At 36.0% G+C, this 26,102-nt stretch overlaps 1 protein-coding gene across 3 annotated transcripts; it reads right to left on the bottom strand.

Moving 5' to 3' along the window:
- XPOT (exportin for tRNA) lies at nt 1-26,102 on the bottom strand. Of its 3 annotated transcripts, XM_009281102.2 has the most exons (24): nt 25,973-26,102; nt 24,036-24,118; nt 22,843-22,899; nt 21,180-21,249; nt 19,734-19,952; nt 18,961-19,145; nt 18,517-18,685; nt 16,947-17,183; nt 16,582-16,620; nt 13,417-13,479; nt 12,303-12,427; nt 11,284-11,428; nt 11,008-11,127; nt 10,733-10,827; nt 9,870-9,939; nt 9,188-9,426; nt 8,412-8,697; nt 6,339-6,528; nt 4,794-4,910; nt 4,593-4,708; nt 4,044-4,091; nt 2,297-2,368; nt 1,070-1,126; nt 99-575 (listed from the first exon to the last, which is right to left on the bottom strand). In XM_009281102.2, exons 1-24 carry the CDS (start codon nt 26,030-26,032, stop codon nt 549-551), a joined length of 2,889 nt encoding a protein of 962 aa, XP_009279377.1. In that variant the 5' UTR covers nt 26,033-26,102; the 3' UTR covers nt 99-548. The 3 variants fall into 3 exon arrangements, with proteins under 3 accessions (XP_009279379.1, XP_009279380.1, XP_009279377.1); XM_009281104.2 differs by lacking the exon at nt 22,843-22,899 and having other exon boundaries at nt 1-575; XM_009281105.2 differs by lacking the exons at nt 18,517-18,685; nt 18,961-19,145; nt 19,734-19,952 and having other exon boundaries at nt 1-575.

Here is a 26,102-nt window from a genome sequence, read left to right as displayed (position 1 = left end):
CTTTTAAATGATATCATTTATTAAACCAATCTGTTTTATAGGAGGTATATATATATTTTATAATTCAGACAACTTCAATGAAATGACTATCTACAAGAATGACTTTGATTGTTTTATTTTCATGTCACCATACATGAACAAATGAATTTTATGTCTTATGAAAACATTTTACTCAGTCTGAAAAATGTACACATTTTAATAACCATTGCTATGGTCTGAAGGGATTTTTACATTTAATTTCAAAAATAAGTGTCATTTCATTGCTGTACGTGTTACAGCATAAGCTTAAATCATCCTATACATAATAAAAGTTCGTGTAGGTATACAGATAATTTTTCATGTTGTCACATACCTTCATGTTTGAGACACAGGTGGGGGATTTGCATTTCTCTTTTTTGCGAAAGGCTAAAATATGTACTGATGTGAGCACAAAGCAACATTTCTTAAAAACAAAACCAGTTTGAATGGCACAAGAGTTAGCGTTTTTATAAATTAACAACCAGAGTTCTGGATTATGGGAACAGGTACATGAGATTCCAGTACTTTCCTTAGGGCTTCGCTCTCTGGAAGAATACCTGTTAAAAATTTATTAAAAAAGCATTTTAAGGCAAAGGAAATACAAGACAGAATGGTTGAGGTGTAAGATAATTAGTTTGACAGAGATAATTTTCTTGTTGAACATACTGGTTAACACACTAGGTTCAAGGATGTGACTTGTGCTATTCGATTACACTCACACCCTCAAAAAAAGAAGCATTCTGACACATTCTCTACAATTACAACATCACTTTTTTGCTATTTCAACTATTAAACGTAAGCCACAAGAATATCAAGCTATTGAGGAGACAGCAAGGTGCTGAGGATAAGTGACAATTCCACAGATGTAGCTTTGTTGTTGTTGTTTGCTCATTCTTTCCAAATAACTGCTTTTACTACTTGGAGATTCCCTATAGCTAAAAACTATTAAATAATTCAATATTTCAATTTTACTTCCGGTCACTACCACAACTGAATTGCGTGACAAAGTTCAAATGGAATTAAAAGCTATTTAAAGAAAAAAAATCTTTACCTTTAAGTAATTTTTAAAAACTTTAGCATCAGGCTGCTGAAGTGCTTGACAGAATTCCTTTAAGAGAGAATAAAGAAATACTAAATAACTAAATGAAGCAACAAGACAACATGAGATACGTAAGGAGCATATAGAATACCTTGTATGTAAAGCCATTGATATTAGTTTGTATTTTCCCTGATGTGCAACCGAAGCAAAGCATGTTATGGATAAAAAATCGTAATAGGCTATGACAGACTAAGTGCATTCTGGGGTGAAAAAACTGTATTTTCAGATACAGGATATCACATTCACTTTTAGCTGAATAGACAGAAACAGGACTATCTACAAGGACTGCAATTAAGGAGATTCTAAACCTTTAACTTTTCCAGTAACTTCTGGTGGCTTTGAAATGAATACTTCAGATGAACATTTATGCTTAAGAAGTATTATGTACACACTAAGTGACTCTAGATTACAGAACATGTCTATCACTTGAAAAAGATAAAATCTTAGATGAGAAAACATTGGGGCGCCAGCAAGCGATAATATTTGATCCTTACATGTATTTAATGCCACTTAAAAGTTCTACAGTTTAAGTCTCATAATGAGTATAATTGTCTCCTAATGCAGCAAACCCGATTACTATAGTATCCAAACTAGTTGCAATTAAAATTAAGTTGTCAGTGTTCATCTAACAATTTCTTCATGGCAATGCTTACCATATGGCTAGCAATGCTTAATGTTGAGACGATGGTCAGGTGTCTCAGTTTCACTTTTGAGGTGTAAAGTTTCACTTTTGAGAACCCTCTTACACTACTCCAAAATAAGCACACAAAACCCCCACACTTAATGTTGTACATCATTTTTGGCAGTAGAACCGTGCTGTGGCTTAAATTTCTGTAGTGTTGAATACAGCTTTTATCATCACACTTTCTATACATTCAACGTTCTTCATTTTACTTTTGAGCTATTACTCTAAGGATACTGATACTTCTTCCTCAAGTTAAACTTTGAATTAAAGTAGGAAGATGGCTTAGACAGTCACATGCACTGGACTCTTTTTTTGCAAGGTACTCTTGCAGTAACTTTACTCCTTATGCCAAATTAATCCTATTCTGATATTGCATACCAGAGTAAGTTTTACTGAGAGATGGTAGGAGCTTAACTTTGTAAGTATTCATTTTGTTCCCATTTAGCATTTATGACTGTTAAGAGTTTTCCAAATGTTCTTTTAGGAATTCCTACCTGAATGATCTCAGGAGCTACTTGCAAAGAAGGCAAATACTCTTGCTGAAGATACTGAATGCACTCAGGACCCTAAAGAAAAGCAGTACATAATTTGTTCAAGTATATTTTTGTACAAATGGGAAGTTATAGCCCTATACTGTACGGTACAGAAGAGTTTGAAAACAGGTGGTCTACATGACTATTTTACAGAGAAATATGCATATCAAATACCAAATGCTCATGTTATTCTTGGCTGTTAGCAAATAAAAATATTTCTCAACCTTGGCATTAAGGATTCTACTGCAATTTGGTATTTTTTGTTACACAGCAGAAGAATGCACCGAAAATTGCACTGAAATAAGAATTACAGTACAGCTAGTCAGTTTGTGGTGACATGTCAGCTGTAAAAGTCAGTTAAGTAAGAAGACAGCCCTAATTTCACTATCTGACATATGAAAGAAAAAAAAAATTGGCAATTAGTATCTACCAACTGCTTTACCATACTACTCCCCATTGCGAAATTTGGTAGCCACGTACCCCTGAACATAGTGTTTCTCTTCTTGTAACATTGTAACATTCTTGTAACATTGACTCTGTAATTTGCAGTGGACTACGCAGTACTAAAATGGAACTTCCAAAATTTTGGGAGAAGCAGACAGACAGGTCTGTTTTGGTTAACACATTAGTTTTTGTTTTCTTTACCTGCATTTATCAGGTACCTCTCATCACAAGAGGGATTACTGTACACTGGCAGTATACAAACATGACCTGATACATCTACCAGGGGAAAGCGAATCGACTTTATTAATTCACATGTAAGTTACCCTACAACTTGAACATGGTATACAGTTCACATGAGGAGAAAAATATTTCAGATCGTTTTCCTATATTTGTAGTGTTAAAAGAAATGGTATTTGTAAGTAGGATGTTACTTCATTTACCAAAGCTTGATTTCCTACAGATTTCTCTCTTCATTGCTTTTGAGGAAAAAGGAACAAACTCAGAAGCTCTCCTGAATTAAAACACAATTGCTTCTCTGCCAGTTTATAACTTCTTACAATTTTTATCATAGAATCATAGAATAGTTTGGGTTGGAAGGGACCTCTAAAGGTCATCTAGTCCAACCCCCCTGCTGTGGGCAGGGACATCTTCAACTAGATCAGGTTGCTCAGAGCCCCATCCAACCTGACCTTGAATGTTTCCAGGGATGAAAGTTTGTGTAGTTGTGACTTTCACTTGCATTTGACAGAAAAGTTAGCCAGCAAGTTAAAGGGAGTGGCAGGAAACAGTAACACGAACACAGAAACTGTTTCGTTTCCCATTAAAAACGGAAATATGCTATAGTGTTTTAGTCATTAGACAATGCAAAATTCATTTTTTTCCCTAAATGTTTTTCAACCTAGTCTCCTACACATCGAAAGATACCTTTAGGTTTCACAGAAGTACTCTATAGTACATCTCCAACTGCTCTTTTTATGTCAGTAAGTACTACACTGCAAAGTGAAAGAATGCCAATTGATCAATTAAACACAGTAGCAATCAAGGGAGCACAATTTTCTCCTTAAGAGTCAATATTTTGCAGTAATTTATCAAGAGGTAGAACTACTGGATCCTGTATCCCGACACAGCATTACAGTCATCCTATTATTTTATATGAGAGTAGAGTAGTAATTCACCCTAGTAAGTATCTAATTTTTAGAAATTGATAAAAGTACTAGAAAGAAACCTGCAAGAGTTATTCCCTGCAAAGTATTATGAAGCTTACCCTTTTGAGATGAATTGTTTTTAACGTCACTGCACATTCTGATAAAGCCTGCAATGTAATACATAACATTAGACTGTTCAATTAGTCTATTGGTTAAGTATTTAAAGCCAAAGAATCTAACGAGGCCCAAAACAAGGGCTAGCCATTATTCCCTCATTTTCCCCTCACACAATGATAACAGCCTCAACCTTCCAATTTTTGTTCCACTCTAACCAGAAAAATTTCTGTCACAGCTGAACCCAAAATGAACTAAAGAACAGCCACAGCCACCTGTGTGTGTTCACTTTCACTGAACATTAGTTAGTAAGTAATACAGGTCAATGTTAAATACTCAGATTTGCAATTCTCTAGCTTGATTTTGAGCACAGGTGAACTACAGAATACAGTACCACGATATTCAATAATTAATCATCCAGGTACCTCAATAAAAAACACAAGGGATTTTATTTGTGAGATGACAATCTTTGATACCACATGGCCATTGTAGGTTTCTTAGCTTGAATCTGCCCCACAAGAATGAAAGCAAAAAAAAATGTCCATAATACACACCAATACTGTCTGGGCATCTGCTAAGTCAAACGTTTGCTTCAAAGGTGCTAAGAAACATGCAGGAACAATGTGCTTGTAGACAAAGTCTGCAAAACCTACTGGTCCATCTTTACCTCCTGAAAAGAAAAGTAACATTCCATGTTCTATTATTGCTTCATGGTTAGTAGCAGCTGCAAAGGAATTATGGAAAGACAGTCTTACCCCAAAGCTCCACCAACTTAGAAAGAATAATAAAACAAGTCTTCTGTGCAATAGGATCTGGATAATCCACTGCTCCTTGAATGACAGTGAACAACACACGTTCCACATTCTCTGCACCTTAAACGCATTAAAACGAGCATGTCATTTCAACTTGCGGCCTAAAATGTTTCTGTACTCTTACACTATTTTATATAAATACTGACCTGGAAGACATGCTTCAACTTCAAAATAGCTCTTTTTTGCACAAATCTCAAATATTTTTTGGAATTTCCCCTACGATGCAAGACAACTCTTATTTAGGTTATAATTGTTTATTTTTTTTAATAAGTTTGGAGATTTTAATTGCTCTTCTGGCCTTTGATACACACAAAAGGTGAGGGGGGTACTTTGACCTGCTTACAAATACAAGTTTTCCCCTCTCTACCCAAACCTGGTAGAGTTAATTAAAACTTAGCGGCACCGAAGTAGTTCACTTATCTTCCAATATATGGAAAGATATTTTTATCACACTTCAAATTTCTGTGCTGCGTCTATACTTATCTCTGTTTGATTCCTCTAAAACTTTCTTGGCTCATCACAACTACCAAAGTGCCTCTTTCAAGAAAGCTCTCGCTACTTCTTAATGCCACCCTTACCTTTCCCACAGGCATTACTATCAATTTAGGATGGGGGGGGAAGGAAGTCTGAGCTCCACCTATCAGGTGAGTCACTTTAAAGCTTCAAGTCCTTAGCCATTTTGATGGAATACAAACTGAGAGAATGAAAGAATCAAGCAACTGGACATTCGACTTCAAATTTCTGCTATGAAAAGCACTAATTTGCATTTGGCCACTAAGGATGCCACAGGCATTACTATCAATTTAGGATGGGGGGGGAAGGAAGTCTGAGCTCCACCTATCAGGTGAGTCACTTTAAAGCTTCAAGTCCTTAGCCATTTTGATGGAATACAAACTGAGAGAATGAAAGAATCAAGCAACTGGACATTCGACTTCAAATTTCTGCTATGAAAAGCACTAATTTGCATTTGGCCACTAAGGGTGAGGAAAACCTGGTAACTACATATAACTCATATGATGCCTCCTATCATAGATAACAAGATCAGGTGACAGTAATAAAAAGTTACAGAAGTTACTGATGTGTCCTTCAGAAAATGAACACCACAATGAATATTGGCAGCAGTGAGCGGTCTTGCCCAACAGTCTGAACATTGCTATACATTGTTACATATTGTATGATCTCAGATTCACCAATCAAATACAATGATGCATGAGGATGTATTATACACCATTCTTCTTATAGACACAATGATCACATATAAGCTGAAAAGATCAATAGGAAGAATATGCCTATTATAGCTGGATTTCACAAACCCAAATTTTTGCACAACAGGTAGGCAACAGGTAAGTTGGATACTGTATTTACATTAGTCCATTCTACCTTAACATAGTTAATAGTACTTGACAGGAACTAGGCTAATGATTTTAGTAGACAAAACTTAGATGAGAATAACCATAGTACTATCCTTTGAGAAACTGAACTACTTGCCTTGATTAGCTATGACTTCACTCATTCCACTGCCAGTTACTGTCTGCAGAAAAGCAAAGTAACTCCTCCGTAACATTTGTTTTTCTAAAGCAGCAGACTGGTCATTTTCTTCTGCTGGAAGGAGCAACACCTCAAAAATAGCACGAAGTAGTGGCATAAACATCTGTTGCAGAAAAGGTGAAACCTGTGTCTGTGGAGATTGGAAGAGGGTATCAACTCAAACAGTTACGGAAATTGAACATTTGGAAATTAAAACTTAAGGGCTTGTTACAATTCTCAGCTTTGATTCACCTTTAAAGTTAGTATTTTCATGTGCTAACTACTTATAAAGTGAATCACATCAGGGTCACCATGAACATTACTGCATCTTGCTTTACACATCACCTATTTCAAGTCTTGTACAAAAATATCTAGACCTATCTAGTCTCATTTTGAGTAGGAACAGAAGCTTTTTCAGCATTTCTCATCCTTCTGTTCAGACAGACACCATTTCAAATTCCCTGAAATATCCAGGAGAGCTATTGTATAGTCACTGTCATTACAGAAAATGCATCTCTAAGATGTTAAAACTGACAGCAGGCCACCTTTCGTAGCACTTGTCTTTAAAGACTGCTTAAAGAAAAGTTTTCCTGAGCTGAAATACTACCGGCATTACAGAATAAACTTGTCATTTGTGTCCTACTTGCAGTGAGAAATACCTGTAAGGGCACTAAATTAGTCGAACACTTACGAATTGAAAAACTGAAGGTGTGTGCTGTTCAGCCACACCCTAGAGTTCCATGAAGAGGCAACTCAGATGTTCATTTCTTAATGCTTAAAGCAAGTACAGTAAAGAAAAGATTAAAGACAAAACCTTGAAAGTATTCAAGGTGAGACTACTGAAGCTAGGATCTTTATTTTAACATATTGTAGTAAGAATGGTACAGTATCATACAAAGTTAAACATTACACCTGAACGTGGTATTTGTCCAGTCTTGCTCCTGTGACTTTTTTTTTTAACCTTCTTTACCTTACACAGACTATTTTTAATTTTTAATTATCTACTGTTATCTTGAATTGCTTTTAGCATAACTTACGAAAAGGACTAGAATAATAAGAGTCTTCCTCCTTAATCTCTGAAATACTTGATTTTTCAAAATTCCTTCTCTCTGTTCTGCAGATGGGATGTTCCAGAGGTCCACATGCTAGATTCACATAGGTATGTTATAGCTCTGTTCTACGGCTCACAAAATGCACTTCTCTTCACTTTTAATAATTTTAATTTTGCATTCTGCTGAAAGACTTATTTAAGCCTATTTAAAGGGCTTCTTAACCTTCTCATACAGCAATGAATTTCCCATCCCATTCACAACAGCGCAATATTCTTGTGGCAGCTCCAGGGAATGAACCACGAGTACAGGTTAGTAACTTCACGTATTTCATTGACTTTGCATTTGAACTGTTTGAAACTAGGAAGCTCGAAGGCTACACTTCAAGAACCTTTGCTAGATAATCAGTTGACGGTCTTACTCCCACTTAATACATATCTCATGCCTCCATTTCAAAACCTCTGTATTTGTCAACCTATTTTGAATAACAATGCATTAAGCCTCAGTGTACATTTTTATGCGACTGCATCAAGATCTTGTAAATCAATACTCCTTCCTATACGCGCATCTGGTATTTCTGTATCTCTGTATCTTCTGGAAATCCCATTATAAGAAATGAGAAAATTCACTTCAGAGCTTGCATAGTTTGTAATATCAGCTTAACACTTCGCTGGGGGCATGAAGTTAATTGTGTCAATAAAAAATAATTTTATGCAGCAAGTAGTATTTTATTTTAAAATATTAAACCCAAAAATTTAGAAGCAGCATAAAGTTCTGAGACCAATCAACAAAAACCACTAATTTAATCACTGTGAGTCCAGCAATATACGACTGTGGTTGAAGACTATGTTTCCCAGTAGCAGCCTTAGAAATATACTTGTTTACTAATTGTGAGAGAAGGTTCTGACACACAGCTATTTTTCTGGAACCAGAAAAGAGGCAATATCAGCAACATTGACCCTGAAAAGCTTATGCAATATCATACCTTAAACTTAGCTGTTATTTGGTTTATAAGAGGAATGAATTCTTGAAGATCTTTTGCTTCACAATCTTTAAGCATGTGTTCAGAGGCAGAAGGAATGAATGGAAGAACTTCTTCCTCGAGGCAAATAATCATACGGTGAAGGAAAGTGCGGACACCACTTCTCAGAACTTCCTTTTGTAATGGACAACTGAGAGCTGGCAAAAATGTTTGTAAGCAGTCCAGATAAACCTCTGAGCAGCCACATTGTTTAACAGTTTGCTTATTGCTGAAAGCCTTGCTGGTTCGGCTGTAAAAGCAATACACCAAGTTTTATATAAGCTCACCTTCCATTACAATGAAGAAGCAGTAACACTGAGAACAACATATGCTTTAAAACCCATGCACTCCCATTTCATGAAATGGGAGCCAAACACTGGAAGTAACGAACAGAATTATTTGATATGAAGTAGCTACACTTTGGCAGTTTTTGGAGAATTAAATTCTAACAATTTACAAACACCGTATGATTAAAATAGCTCCATACAATTCTTTGAGGAAGGGAATAGATGCTGGTTCGTTATAAACTTGCTCAAAATTCTCTGTATCTACACTCATAGCAGCCTTTTCTAAGGGGACTTAACTCATTTTGTGGGCTACCATAAGAAATTCTACAACCACTGATAAATTTTCTAGGTCAATAAAGCACAGGTAGAAACTCAACCCCTCCTCCCAATAAATCCTTTATATTTCCCTTTTATTCAAACCAGAAACACACAGAGTCACGGTGCTGTACCTACCTAGCAAACCCAACGGCATGATTGAGGCAGTCAGCCAGTGCCATCTGTCTGTCCTCATCTTGTGCCATCATCAGTTTTTCTAACAATACTTTGAACTTCTCCATCAGCGGAGTCAACAAATTCCTCATTAGAACTTGTTTTCTTTCTGCAGAGTATTCACTGTTAACTATTAATACTCCAGCCGTTTCATAAATGAAAAGTTGATCATCACTGCTTAACAGAGCCTGGTAACCATTTTCCTAAAATAGAAGATAACAGGCATAATTCACTGAATGTCCTTTATCAAAGTTGTCTTCTCAAAGTTTAAAGTTACTACTCTTCCTTTAATAGTGCCTAAGTAATCTCTATAGTACATTTACAATAATTTTATTCTCTTCCTACTTAAGTAGAAGTGTCAAGTACAGGTAAAAACACAGTTGAAGGAACAACTATTTTCATACAATTCAGACAGACAGCCTTCTCTATATACCCATCTCTAGCCTATACTTCCAGAACCCACATAAGCAAGATTGTTACAATTAGGTACAAATGTAAGCATGCGAGTGATCTCACACCAAAAAAGCAAGACAATTATTTGCGTGTAAACATTTGTGTGCTAAGCTTACAGTTCAGTAAGTACTCAGGCACACTGATGAATAAGTCCAAGCCTTACTTATTACAAAAACCTGCTATAAATACTCACAGGGGGAGAAAGTTCCAGCAAGTCTTGTATTCTATTCAGAACATCTTCAATAAAGGGATTCATTTGCTTACTGAAGTAAAACACAAGTACATAACGCTATTTAGAAGCATGTGCATTTTTACAAGTTTCCTGCTATTTTGTTTAAGCTGTAAAGCTAGACACTAAACTACCTTCTCAATATTGAACTCCCCTTTAAATATCAAAGCACTGTTGTAGAAAAGTCTGGCTTATGGATATGGTGCTTGTGGCAGGCCAAATAGATACATGGCACAGTGGGAAATAAACATTTCTTTCTTTCCCCCATTTTTTTAAAAACATGCATAAATAGCCTCACACATCTGAGTGAAATATTTTCATTAACAGTTGAAAAATAGGATCATTCTCAAATCTGAACCATCTTGGAGCTTCTCCTGCCTCTACATTAAACACATGCCTGTGAAAAAAGACCAACAGGACAGGACTGTTTGAAGGGCTCTAATACCCTGAGTAAAACTTCATCAGTACAAATTCTGTAAATATTCAGAATTTGGTCAGGGAAGAGTTACTCTTTGGAGTCTCCAGACCCACTCACTCTCAGCTCTGCTCACTGAGGAAAAGCAGGGCAGATATTTACATCATTGATCAGTTTTAACCTCTAATCAAAATAAGCTAAGCATATGTATTCAAGTTTTGTTCTGTGACAAGTTTTTCCACTGCCACCTTAGTATCACACAATAGGACAATCCTGCTAGAGCACTGTTTTGATATATTGCTTCATTGCAGTCCGTTTGAAGCCCAGCCTGTTTCAGTGACAACTGTGACGTACAGGGCTATGTATGGTAAATTCAGTGCAATTTGGATACATTTGTAACAACTTTACTCACTTAAGAGACTTGACAAATCTGGAAAAGAGGTAAGCTGTTCGACTTCGTACTTTGGGACTTGTATGGCGAAGACCACGGTGATCTAAAAATGCCATCTGCAATCAAGAAAGTATCTCAGTCTTAGAATCCCTGAACAAAGGTGGGGGGAAGCTAATCATCCAACAGTTTAAGAAACGCAGCTTCTTTAGTGACCTTCAGAAAATAAGAAAATTTCCTAAGTCTAAAGAACTTATCTAGTCTTATCTAGTTGAAAATGTAAATGACATGAAACTTACTAGAACAGTTGGAATGTGCTGAGGTTCAACAGCAAAGAATTTTTCATATCTAACCACCGTTTCAAAGAATTCCAGGGTCACTGATGTATGTTGATAGGCACTAACACCAGAAGTCACCAGCTACAAATAAAAGCATTAGCAAGTTAGTACTTCAGCTGTTTATAACACCAAACTACAATGTAGGTGACGTGCTGTTAATTAAGATGAGCCATTTGAACTGGAATGTTCCAGTCTTTATTAGCATTTTTAAATAGCTCCCACAACACACATGCTTACCGTTCTCATCATGTCTTGTAAAGCCGTAGCTTTTGTAACATCACCAGAGAAGTGAGCACCATGAGATACAGGAAGAGCCTCAGCCAACATATACAGCAGCCTTATTGCTACTTCTACTTCCATAAATCGCGTAGTCTGCCAATTCCTAGAGAAAGAATATGAAGATCATGTTAGTCTGTAGTAGCTTATGAAATAATCACAGTTCTACCATGTTGGTATTTTCTTTTGAGCCTTCTTCAGATGCACAGCATAAAAAGAGCAGATTTAAACTAAGAGAAACACTGTTAAGACCTAGGCAGTATTTCAGGATGCTTCTGGAAGACTTTATCCACAAATGTAGCACCTCTCCATCAAAGCGCTACCAATTTTCTTTTACCAGTTTCAGCTTGAAAGCTACAGATTTCTTGAAGTGTTTATTTAGGTACAAAATCACCTACTATGATGCGTGGAGAAGCCATTCAGCTTCACTTAAAAAGAGGGCTCACTAAAGAGCAAGGTACAAGGAAGCCACCAACAATACTAGATTCCTATTTGTATACACGCAATTGTCCTCCTAGTCAGGCAACTAGTAATAATGTTTCTTTGTTTACATGCATAGTTTCTAGGATTGGTTCTGCTGGTTTTTTTTGTTTCTTTTACCTATCCAACCTTGGTTTTCTGATAGCAGTAATACATAAAATGATTTGCCACATCTCATAACCATTTCCTTGACGTGTAAAGTGAACACCTGTCCAAATGGCTGTTGTTGTATAGATAAATGACAGAAATCAAGAAACATCTCTAGGGGAAAAAAAAAAAATTAGCTGCCTTTTAAGGTTACAAAAAGAAACCTTTTTCTTTCTAAGCTGCTGAGCAAAAGATTATACAACTTCATGATAAATATGGCTTTATAAGAAGCTCATTCTATCAATTGGCTTTGCCTTGCTACATCACACTTATGTTCATTACAAACTCTAACAGTAACAAAAGGCAAAAAAGCTAAGGGCATCGTGTAAACAAGTTAGAAAAAAACAACTTACTGAAGTGTAGTGTTAAAAACTCTGCGGACAGATGCCAACAGTAACTCTGGTGAGACCTGAGCAAGTCTGTCCAGCAACAGTTTCAACTGTTTTCTGTACTCCACAAACATTGCTTCATCTTCACCCTACAAAACATTCACATGTCAGTGAAGTCCATATTTTCATGTTTAAATTAATCCACGACTGTTTTAGACAGTTACACCTAAAACAAAAACGTGCACATACAAGAACAGTATACCACACTCAGAGAATTCAATAATGCTCACCCTATGCTCTTGCAACATAACAGCAGGCTCCTTTTTTGGCTGGTTGTAATATGTTGAGATCCACTGCATTCAGTCCAGAAACATATTAAAAAGGCTTTCCAAACTGAAAACTAGCCAAAAGTACAAGAAAGAAAATGCTCTTGGCAAAGCCTTATTGACCCAATTCTTGAAAATTGACTCACTCCTCAACGATGTTCTTTCTCAGCACCTAGCTTAGTTTTAAAATTAAACTGACAGAAACTTTTATGATGGACTGCATACAGTTTAAGTTAACCTTTTTAAGACTATAGCTCTCCGAACAGCCTGGAGCAAAAGTAAGTCTGTCTAACATATTCAATCATTATTGCTGGCTGACAGAGATATAAGCAGAGGAAAGTGAAATCAAAGACCTTCTGCCTCCTTTAGCTTATTTTTGCAGAGGTTTAACCATCTGAAGTAGGTCAAGCAGCATCTCAGAGTTTCGTTACACGATGTTTCTCAAATCTTCTTGCAAGACAGAAGTGATGTGCAGAAACACGCAAACTCACACTGAACAAGCCAGCACAATAGCTATGTTTAGCTAACAGCACAGCTGTATTTGTCTAGGAATAGTTAGGCACAAATGCAGCCAGAAATATTCTGTTAACTGAACTGACTTGGATATCCCTTTACTATGTTGTTTTGTCCTATGCAGACATGCCCAGAGGTTAAAAAAGCTTTCCACGTAGGAAAAAAATTCAGCCTACAGACCTTTGCTTCCTACCTTCAAATCCTTAGTCTATGAAAAAATATGGATTTTAAAAGCATGAGCAAGTCTTACTACATGTAATTTAAGTTGCATTTGTCTGTTTATTCATATAACACAATACCTCGTTTTCAAAATTATATTCTTCATCATATGTCAACTTCTTCATAACAGCCAACATGATCGCCTAAGATAAAAACAGAACTGTAAGCACAGAAGCAAACAAGTGATAAGCAGCAACAGCTGAAATCCTACAGTAAAGGAAACATTAAACCAAGTGTTAAATATTTACAAACATTTTAAATCCTATTTAAATTATTATTTTCAGAGGTTTAGCAGAAGTAACAGGCCAAATTAAAACAGATGGATTATATCCAAACAATACACAGATACCATTCCAGTCACACAGCATAAATGACTTGGAGCTCTCAGTCTCTGACAGTATTATCTGGCTTTGTTTCCTGCTTGTAACATGCTGTTCAGTTCATGCTGAAAGCAACAATTAAGATGACTGAACTAGGCAGAGGAAGCTAAACAGGTTGTCCAAGATCCTATTTTAAAGGGGCAGGTCAGCTTAGCCGTAACATTAACTTCTCTAATAGCTCAACATCCTTGAAAGGTTTTTTTGGGACAGGTTACCAAGCTGAATTGGTTCAGCAAAGAATCCAAGACTAAGGGCCAGGAGCAGCAAACAAGAGTAAGAAAAGCAAAACCTTCCCTTTTCAGCAGCGGCAAGTTGTTAGATCAGTTAAAACACTGATGTGCAATTTCACCTTAGTAGGGACTGTTGGCAAGTCCTAAAACAGGAATAAAGACTTGATCTCGTCTCTACTGAAGTCTCAAACTCTAAATGTATCACTTTGATCTTACTAAGCATTTACTAGTTCAGGTTTCTAGAACTCTGATTTAATGTTTAAAATACATGGAGTACTCCATTCCATTCATGCTTTCCAGGATGGATAGAAATTGGACTGACACACACAGTTACCTAAACCAAGTCTTTTAAAATCTATTATATTTTAATTTTCACTTTAGTTTAACTGTTTGCTCTGGGGAACCTACAAAAACGTGTATTAAATATAAATATTCCAAATGGACAGAAAGCTATTCTGACTAATTAAAACTGAATCAGAGGCAGACCATTTTTATATCTATGACAAGAAGAAAGTGTTAGAATTCTAAAAGAATATTAAGTAGCAACAAGTAATGGGGCAGGACATATCCCTATACTTATTACAAGGAACGGATTCACTGAATATTGGAAAAGACGCAGTAGAATTATAACAGGTATTTGATCAGCATTACAGATCACCTCATCCCTATACCTACTACCAGGTGAAAAAAACAAACTTGTGTCTTTTTTTTTTTCCATATTGGTTAAATTCAATAGCCAACAGCCTTTTTAATAACTATAGCAAATGAAAATGCTGATCATACCAGCAAGAACTTGATTAGCATTTTGCGATTCTCTTCCAGTACTGGAGGTTCTGAATGTGGATAGCCATATGTTTCAGACAAATAATAAACAAGGGAACAAGGTAAATCAAAAAACAACAAAACACACTTTTGACAAATGAATCATGATTACATATTTTTCATTTTAAGTGCAAAACCCGAAGTTCTTTAACACCAAAATGGACCAATGAATTAAACTTAAGTTACGGAGGTGAAATTCTTGGTAATCTTGCAGAAACAGACACTTGTAATACTTTGAGGAAGAACATGGTCAAATAGCAAGAACGTGATCAGGCTTTTTATTGACACCAAGTGTCAGCATCATCTGTGAGAAGTCTCTGCTTCTCTGTAAGAAGTGACATTACAGAATTAAAATAATTGCAAAACATTAACATGATATGCTTGTAGCCAGAAATGCTTAGAAATACCTGTAATTTTGAAAATTAAAAATGTGATCCTGCTGATGAGAAAAAAAACTTTGGAACTTCAAAGGCACAATAAGCAAGATCCCCTTTTTTTCCATTCAAATAATGAACAAGTTGAAAGTGAGAACTTCTTGGGTGCAAAACTTTAAAGGAATGCTGCTAAGGACACAACTCAAAGCTTAAGACAGACTACAATAAGATTTAGACTATTTCCAAATACTTTCTTATTATGAGTTGGATGAAAGAAGCAAGATTGGTATGACTGCTTCTCAGCTTAACACAAAACACAAATCCTTAAGAAGTGCTCAGTAAAATTAAGAAATAATTATAACACGAAGTTCTTCAGTATGAAAGCAAGTTTAACAAAACAACAGATTTCGGGACAGTAACACATTCAAATTTTAAGTCTTTTAAATGCACCGCAGTAGTGATTTGGTTTGATCCAGTTATAAGAACAAAGAAGATTCAGTGATGTTATCAAACTTCTCTTATTGTGTTACCTCATCCAATTTAAACAGACATTAGACAAAACCAGATCAAGATAATCTAGACCACAGTTATCCAAATTCAACTTTTCATGTTAGAACAGGTACAGAATTCAGTTTTCTTTGTAAAGGAAAAGGAATCACAGCTGTCAGCTGTATGAACTTACAAAATACCTGCACCAATCTAACCAGTTCAACATCTAAATTAGTACATCCACGTTGCTGCAGAAGTGTCATAGGGAAAAGAAATGAAAAAAGGACAGCGTTGAAAAAACCAAACAAGTTTACTACCTCCAAAACTGGACATAAACCTTATTTGTTAAACTTAATGCTTTATATATAAACCCAAGTTTATACATAAACTCAAGCATATAAACTTAAGCTTAATATACAGTTCAATGTAATGCTTAACATATAACTGCTCATTATAAGTACAACTGTTACATTTGAATTGCAGCTTCTTTCATAAGTTTAACTTACGATACTATCAAGGGTTGAATTTTATGATAACCCTTCCCATATACTTCTTCCAATCCTTTGGAATAATGGCATGATTTAATAAAAATACAAAGCTTCAGGAAAAAAACCTCTTGTTCTATCTTGACTTAAGAACATTCTATCAACAGTACAGACTGTATAGGAGCTTACCAACATATGCTTACGGGTTGCTTGGGAAGACCAGCTCTAAAATAGCTTTCATCTTCATACACAATTCAATGTAGGTTTACTATTTAAAGAAACAGCTGTAGCTACTTAGCAGAAGATGGAACATAAAGTCCTTACTTTTAAGTCTTCCCTTTTAATTATTGTCACATGCACATTTTAGGGCATATAAATAAAACGTGATTTGTTTCAGCAAAATGAAAGATTCTGACCCAATGTGTTCTTGAAAAAAAGAATCTCTAGTAAAAAGAAAATACTTACCTCTACATTAGCTTTTTGTTGGTCTGAAAGAGCAGAAAGCTGTAAAAGAAGTTTCAAGTGTTATTTTTTGTATAGTAACTCCTTTATTAGTGTCTAATAGGAAAAGACAGGTTTGCTTTTTTAACAGCCATATGATCTGCAAGCCTTCTTTCTGCTTAATGCAAGATGTAACCCAATTCCTTCAGATTTCTAAAAAACACTATAGAAATAGCATGACCACAGCCATTAAGATACTGAATACTAATTAGTCAAAAAACCTATTTTGCAAGTCAGCTTGCACATAGTATGAGATTCATTATTCCCACAAAAATCAAACTAAATCATATGTCAAAAAGTGATGTTAAATTGAAGCCAGACATATTTACTTGTTTCAAGATGTGAAGGTAGTCATAACAAAAGCCAATTATATTAGAGGAGATGTCGTCATCTTCGTGAATTAGCAGTTGCAACATTAGGGCCACTTTTGCTTCAATAGCTTGCAGGGTGTCTTGAGCACTCTTCATATCACCATTTTTTATCAGTTTAGTCCAACTAGCTATTAGTGCTTGCCCCATCCCATTGACCAGCTTAGAAAATCTGGCTAGAAAATCCACATCATCTTCCTGCAAGAAAAGACATCCAATCAAAAATACTAGCAGAGCTCATGTTTAAATGGCATGAGCTTACAGACTGTACTACCCATGTCTAGTGTGTAAAAGTAGTAAAACCAACGTTTGTCTCCTAGATGGAAAGTACAATTGCCTGGTTAGTTTTTCCTGGGGAATGGAGAGAGAAAAATTAAAGCAATGCCAGATTTGGCTGTCCTCCATTATACAACAGCAGCTTGCTTCACCGCTTCAGATTAGTTTGTGTCTCTTTTTACTTTGCAGCAAGAAGCAGGTTCAAAATAAAAGCAGAAGCACATACCTACCATAAATTTTAGGCTGTATAAGAGGAAAATCTTTTTATGGGAAAACTTCAAAGAATTAACAGCTGTAGCTCACTTCAGAAATACTGATAACGAATAACTTTCAGTACTGCCTGTAAGAGTGAGTTAATATTAAATATTTATGGCTTGCTTTTGCAGAAATACATTGATCAGAATTGAGAAATATCCCTAGACCAGTCACCCCAAACAGATGTTTTGCTCCCTGCCATAACTGTACAAAAGGAGAAGAATAACAAGTCTTCCTCAGAGAGCCCGAGGTAAGGTTTTTTAGAGGAACACCTCCTGAATTGATGAATGCACATTTTCTGCATTCTAGTAGGAACACAAATTTGACAAAGGCTTCAAAAATTAAGAGATAACTGCCTTGCAATCTAAGGACTACAGCTTTATAAGGACTGGTTCCTCTTTCTCCACGGCAGGTAACAAACATGGCAGGTAGTTCCTTAAACACTGCAACTGCCAGGGAATGTGTGTTTAGTTAGTACGTATATTTTTCCAGCTTACAGGTAAGAATTTCAAGCCTCATGTCTGATGGTGCAGACATGCAGAACAGCATATGTGCCCTTAAGAAAGCTCTTTCCCCTACCTAATTATGCACAGCTGATCTAATGTCTCACCATAAAAAACAAACCCCTCTCCCTTGGCTACAATACCTATTACAGAATCATTTAGAAGAGAAGATTCAAGGCAACGAAACACAGAAGTAGCATTAACAGTAAGCACAACACACTTTAGGAGAGGAACAGAGGAGTTACTAATACCTTGCTTCTAAAACGAAAAACTCATACTGAGGACAAACAAAATGCAGTGTGTTTTAAATGAATAAGGAATATTAATAACAAGCTGTTAATCTGAGAAAAGTGTAAGAAGCATTTAGCTTTGATGCAGAAGCACAACTCATTCTCCCTAATCTGTGGACTTAGTTTTATAGTTTTCTGCTCATTTGCTTATTTAAGAACTGCTGGAAACCTATGACTCATTCCTATTGTAAAAATCAATATACAAACCTGATCAATACTGAAGAGGCCAGCAGACTGCAATACTTGACATAAAGATTCAACCAATTTTGTTTTATCAATTGGGTCCATTCCCTTATTTACAATTTCAAACAAACAATCACAGGCTTCTTCCCGGAGAACTTCCACAGACATGTGACCTAGCAGCATATTTATAAACCTTCAGAGAAAAAAAAGTTTATTTTTATGTGTACACAGTAGCATAAAGCATAAAGAAGCTTTATATTATTTGTGTGCATATTTACAATGGTTTCTTTTTATAAGACAGTTTTAAAGTCTATTGTACTGACTAAACCCAGCATTTTGTATATTTTAAGGAGAACCCAGCAAACTGTGTAGTGTCTATTTTGGCCATTATATCAGCTTGGCTTGCAAAGTCAATCGCTCTGCTATCAAGGTTATTTTTGCAAAGATATTCCATCAAAAAACCCCTACCTTTCATTGGCTATGAGGCTCAAATCTATCCAGGATACATAAGCTCCAACTACTTCAAGGCACTGGCATGTCAACTCTGAGTTATTATATTGATAGTTTTGTAAGATTTGGTACCAAGATTCCACCAAACTTGGAATGCACTGTTCCCTCATAGTATCTTTTAATAAGGTGTTCCTACGAGCCTCCTATCAATACAGAAAAAGGATAAATCAGTGTTGTCATAGATTAGCATCTTGTCAAATTAGTAGCATTTTTGTATCCACTACCAGACACCACTTGTCCTAGCAAGACAAATAACTCAAATCAGAAACCCAAAGAGAGCACATTTTTTTTCTTGCAAGAAATAAAACCAAAATACCCTAGGTTTTGCTCTTTTTTTTTTTTCCTATCACAATGCCCAAACACTGAAGAAAGGCAGACAAAGGGGAAAAGTCCTCTAGGTCATTAAATGGATTTTTGATGTTAGGACTCCTTAAAACAGGCACTAGAAGAAATTAACATTTTTAAATGAGTCAGTCTAACATTAAATTGGCTAACTCAATCCATTAGTTTTTGTTTGCTAGCCCTTCAAGCAAAAAAATACATTAACTGAAAAGTATGAAATCATAAAAAATATTAAACAACATATGGCTTTTGGATCTAAACCACATAATGTCTCTAAGGCAGAGTTGCCACAGGAAAAAAACACCACCTCTACAAGTCTTCTGCTCTAATTAAAGTAAGATAACTTTTTGGAAGTTTAAAACAAATGTTAATGCAAAACAATAACTTGCCTCTGATGTATGAACAACATCCCGGTCTACCAGCTCAGCATCAACAGCCATCAGGATTCTGAGGTACATATCCACGCCTCGTGGATTAAGGTCAACTACTGATAGAATATCAAAAAAAAACTTGGGCCATTTTGTGAGATATTCAGTAACAAAAAGCAATGCAAAGACTTGTGCTGCTTTGTTGCGAATAAAAGTCTTCTCAGGCTGGGGATTCAGCATCTGGTAGAAACAAGATATTTTATTTGTATATTCTTACTAAATTAGAGAATAATCATGTATGCTTGTTGATCTCTGTATAGTGATTAAGGTACTACCTCTCTTCCTGGCCGAGATCAATAATCCTTGGAAAAGTAAGGCTTTTTAAGAAAATTTAGCTAAATTGTAATGAAACAGGGAAAACATTCTCTCTGGGTGATACAGTCCTAAGCCTTTCATTCAGTACTAAGACATTAAGCGTACTATTCAAAGACTAAAAGCTAGTTTGCTAGTTTGGTGAAAGGAGTAAACAAGAACTTCCAGAAAACAAGTTACAGTCCTCTTGTAGCTAGCTTGTGCCTAAATTAGATGTTAGCTTTAAGAATAGTACAGGAAAATCCTAAATCTAAGCTCATCAGGCAGAGGAACAAAAAAAAAAGCCTGTCACTATGAATCTCCCTCTCCCTCTCTCTCCTCCTCCTTTTCCATAAACTCCTCCTAACTGTAGAACAGCTTGCCACAAAGAAAAATTAAAAGCAATTTAATACATTTCACAATGATCTGTCCTTTTTCAAGTTGTAGTACATTCCATTTCCTACTGTTAAGTTTTCTACAAACAAAGCAACTATGTTAATTTCCAGTGCAGAAGTGTAATGATAACTAGATAATGGCAGGTATAGCCAAAGACTTGTATCAGCCCACTCGATGGTTCTGCTGATTGCAAACTCTTGGGTCCAGCTGATACTACATGTTCAGCTACAGTAACTAATTCCACAAGAACGAGTAGCCAGTACTCTGCCATAGTGTAACAGAGGAATGATGCTGTTCATTCATAAACATCTGCTAGTATTCTAAGCAGACAGGAGCTAGGCCAGGAGGGTCTTAAAAACAGAATTACTGCTCCTCCTCCAGACACTCAGGAACATCAGGAATCTGGATTATACCTCTCTAAAGGGAAACTTTTAATACTACTCATTTCACACACAACTGATTAAACCACAATCATTATCTGACGTAAGAGTTTTATATTTAGTAATAAGTTCAAGCACAGACTTCTTTACAACATCTGATTTAAAGAATTTCTAATAAAGATTAGCATGTTACAAGCTTTTAACCATCAGATACCACATATCTTCAGGAACCCATCTTTAAACTCAAATGACAGATTAAACATTTAGCCCACACTCAATGCCTTATGTTAGCCTACTAAAAAGCCTACTATGCAAGACCGCTGTGAAGGGACATACTAACCTGTGCTTGCAGCCATGTTATCAGTGTTTCCCTAATTAGCTGCTGCTGGACTTCAGTAAGTTCAGAGTATCTGAAACAAAGCATAATGAGATCAAAATACAACTCCTTCATGACAAGCGCAACATTCAGTAAGGCAAAAAACTCTTTTAATATTGCACATAATACTGCACATTAATGTAAATGAAAGGTTCCTAGAAAAGGAATTTACACAGCTATTTGCATGTTAAAATTTTGAATCAAAGACATAAAAATAAGGAAAAAACATTTTGCCCATAATAATGGATTACATTTTGAGGCACTACTGCCTCCTATACTGGAGTAGGAGCTTGAAATTTTGCAGGAAAGCTGCTCTATCAGGAGCAGATGTTAGGACAGGACTTATGCCCCTGATAAAAATAACCATTTGATCGTAAGCCACGGGGAGAAGGAAGAGACATCTGTATATGCTCAAACTTGTTTACTACACATTGAAGACTGTCCATAGTGAGCACAAGGAAGTCCTTCACTTATCTGACCTACAGTACATTTATTATCAGACATGTGTCAAAACAAAAAAGCACACAAGTAATCCTGCTTTACGTCATACATATAGTCTTGGCAAAATTCGACATTATACCCAGCCCACTTCAAATACTACCCCCACACAACATGTTCCTTCCCAGGACTAGCTAAGCTGAGAACACTCTCCTCCCAATAGAGCTAGCTATAGGTTTGGTACAGTTCTTAACAGGAATGACTGCTGAATGAGACTCCAGTGTTCCTGTCACAAGTAACTATTCATTAAGGAGAAGAAAAAAGCAACCCCACTGAAAACAGTCAAAGAAAATAAGCAGGAAAACAAGAGAAAACATACTGCAGGAAGCAAGTGACAGGAGTGGAACAAGCAGAGGAAGATGGACAATGAGGTAAAATCAGGTAAATAAAAAATCACAGAAAGTTAAGTCTTTCATTTTTGCTCTGATACATAATTGTGAAAAATCAGTCGCAAAATACATCTTATTCCTATCTAAAGCCTGACCTACATGTTCAGTGTATTCCAACCAGTCACGATGATATTCCAAGAGGCAGACACCTCTGCCATGATGTTCAAGTCCAGACCAAAGGAGCCCAAAATGTGAAAAAAAAACCCCAAACAACCAGTTCCATGCAATGAAAAATATTTCAAAGTATTTTTTCCTAAAATTATGATTCTATGAAAACACCACTCAGTGAAAAGACTATTTCTCTTAACATCTCTGCCATGGTTATTGAATGAATAGGGCTTTGTCTGAAGTCCAGGACCCTGTACTGAGCAAGGCTGCTGCTTGTAGGACTCTCTCTTGCAAAAAATCAGTGAGAGTACAGAGTAAGGCTTGAATCTCCAGAAAGGAAAGGCTAAGCAAGTTTCAAGCAATCCTTGGCAATTGGGTCTGTGTTGGGCCATACACAGGTATTAGACTAGCTAAGTAGAGCATGCTGCTCAAAACCCAACAGCTGCTGAAAAGCAAACTACTCCTCTCCCAGGAAAAGGTGAAGAAATACAAAAAAGTCCTCTGGACCAGATTAAAGCCATCTCATCAACCACACCGAGATGACAGATACCATTTTAAGTTTCTTTGCAAGCAGAATAAAAAAGGGAAAATTAAATGGATGTATATGACTGGTGTCAAGAAAGCTTACTCACTTGAACTTAATTTGGTGTTCCAGAACTTGAAAGCAAAAGAACTTGATGTGATCATCACTAGAAAAGAAAAGAAAATTCTGTTACTCATGGCAATATGGTACACTTCTTTGGGAAGAAAAAAATTCCTCAAATACTGCAACCAGGTCGTCCCTTTGGCAAATCCAAGAATTACTGTGCATCAGAGAAAAATGCTACTGCTATTACTTCAAAGCAAAAATGACAAATACCCGAGCAGTTCATTTAGTAAAAATGAGCAACTGTTAAACTAATATTTATGTTTGATATTATAATCTTTTTTTCTATAGCCACCAATTTGTTATGCTTTGATTTCAGTACTGAACATACAAAACCACAATACCTATTGTATCCTGCCTTTATAAAAGGCTTCAATAATACATTCGGGGTCCATTAGTACACCAAGTGCAAGTTGTACATGGTGTCTTAAAGAACAAAGCTGAAGACAAACTGAGGTATAGATTAGGAAGGGACATTCCACATGCTATGTAATCTACACAAGTTTTTTATCTTATTGTCTAAAAATTGTAACAATCAATGTATTTTGGTAAAGATTATAAAATGCTGTTTTCAAGTCTTGTGTGGTTTTGTTAATTACTGCGTACTCCGTTGGAGTCAGAAGGTTTGATAAATCATATACTAAAAAGCATTCACTATAAATCACTGTTGTTATTCAGGAGATACACATCCCTCAGTTTCCTTCCAACCTGAATTATTCTGTGATACAGCAACAACCTAGTATTTGAGATCTAAATACACAACTTTGTGCAAGAATAGTGGCGACTACACACTCTTTGCATCTTGAAAAACGGGATGGCCTACTCCATAGAATAGGGGCAAGGAACTACTGAGATTACTGCATATAAAGCCTATGGTCTCACAACAGGAAATTTTCAGCACTCCTCTCCTCCCCCAAAAGATAGCACTAGAACTCATTCTTTTTTCATGGATTTCATAAAGCAGCAGTCTTTAGGCTACTAAATTAATACGGAGTTTTATTTATATGTTGCTCTTCCTTGAAAGGCATTATACAGAAGCCATAGACCAACTATGATACTAAAAATAGTATGAAGACCATATTAACTTTCAGCACTTTAGTTTGCCTATTACGCTGTAGAGCTAAAACCAGACCCAAACATATTACTATGAAAATAAGCAATGATTCTTATCTACATTACCTGTATATACTCTGAGCTAATGCTTCTGCGCAGACTTGCCAAGCATCCTGAGATATCTTCAGCTGCTCAAAGTAGGCTAGTGCCTGCAAATATCCAAGTAAGTTTCATTGAAAAGAACAAACCACACAGCAAGACATCTCATTCACACTTAGACTCACATTTAAACAGCTCTCCTTCCAAAAACCAAACTATTGGGATACATCCAAGTATTTATATGACTCCCTAATTACCATAACGCAAGAGTGTTTCTTCAAATGCTAATATCATAGGTGCCCATTTCCACTTTACATTCAATACAAAGATTTTTGTTACTGGAATATGAAAGTCATAGAATGAGAAATGTTGAGGTTAGAAGGGAACTCTGGAGACAGGGTCGACTAGAGGAAGTTGCTCAGGGCCTTTTCATTTGGGTGGAAGTTCACATCCAAGCTAAAATTCCTTCCGCAAATTCTTAAGAGAAAGTGATTTAGATTTTTCACTGAAAACAACTCACTATTTTTGTTGCACCTCTTTGGCTGCATTCTACACCTCAAGCTCAAAGAACATTCAAACACTGATCACCTGACAGCCATCAGTTTATGACTCTATTACAGAGACTGGAAAAAAGTTCTACCAAGTTTTAAATAATCAAGTTGCTTATCAGAACTTCTAAATAGCTTTTGACAACAGTTAACTTGATCTAATTGCTTTAAGATTTAGTGTGGCCTGTTATACAAAACAGTAAAATAACTTTTGAAACAGAGATTAGATTAACAACGTTATTTCAATTCTATGAATGCATGTATTTCAAGAGGGTTTTTTGGCTGTTGTTTTTTGGTTTTTTTTGGTTTGGTTTTTTTTTTTTTTGCATTAGTTCATAATTGTTTCCATTCACCAAAGTAATTTCCCAAAGTAATTATTCAGTGAGTTGAAATAAGTCCTTGAAACAAGAACTCACTTCCTGTAGGCTGTACTGGTAATTTTCTTATACTGAACGGTTTTCCTAGAAATTGTTTGATACATCCTTTATATGTTACATCTTACACAATTAGTGAAAAGGTAAGTCACCTTTTACTATAAAATATTTCAAAATTAGGCAGACTGCATAGCTAAAAGGTCAGTAAGTCTATAAGCTTCAAATTTTAGTGATATTCTATTAACAGAACACTAGAGATTAACCATATCCATCCTTTCAAAAAGGACAAATACCCAGAACCAACATATTTAACAGGCTGCTTAGCAATATTAAGCTGTATCAAACTACATTTTTAACTTTCTTATACATTCCAGGATTTGTTTTATGAACACAAAACCAAGGTATTAACATCCTCATTTCTGAAAGATTTTACTGGAGGTTATCTTGTAGACAGTTGAATCAACTTGATAATCATCAGTAAGCAGAAATATTTACTCATTAAATAGTTATATAAATTGTAATGCCTTTTCATAGGAGCATCTCTTTTATAAAGTAATGGTTACCCACATACCACAATTACTTTCTTAACCTACTCTACGCTAATACAAGCTTCACTATAGTTAAAAACACACATTTCATTAAGACACTAAAGGTAAGTAATCCATTCAAATTAAAAAAACACACATCTAAGAATTAAAAGGGCAATTGCAAGCAACTCATTGTTTTCAGTGGCTGCTTTTCATTCTATGGGAACCTACGTAAGGAGCTGAGCAACAAGTGCAAAGAATTGAAAGGACTGAAAAAGTCAGAGCCCAGAAAAACAAGTTCTATGCACGTTAAGTGTAATTTCACAGAATTGGTGACACATGACCTTCAGCTTACATGCTTGTGACATGACTTTGTTTTGTACTTGCCACCACGAACCCTATGTATTGGTTAACAAAAAAACCCCAAACCCCCAACTCCCCGCCCAAGAAAATAAGAGACTTTTGCACTGAAACGGCACCCCCAATTATTAGAGATAAGCAAGTTAATTACATACTCTTTGTCTGAAGTCCGCATCAGCATTTGGGTTTAGCCCTAAAAGGGCTTGTTCATCCATCTCTATTGCTATACTCTTTGTTTCCTACTCCTAACTGGTTTGCCCACTTCTTCTAGAGGGGAAACTACGA

The sequence above is a fragment of the Aptenodytes forsteri genome, unplaced genomic scaffold (genome assembly GCF_000699145.1).
Source record: "Aptenodytes forsteri isolate BGI_AS27 unplaced genomic scaffold, ASM69914v1 Scaffold4, whole genome shotgun sequence".
NCBI classification, from domain to species: Eukaryota; Metazoa; Chordata; class Aves; order Sphenisciformes; family Spheniscidae; genus Aptenodytes; species Aptenodytes forsteri.
This window is presented reverse-complemented; position numbering and strand designations above follow the sequence as displayed.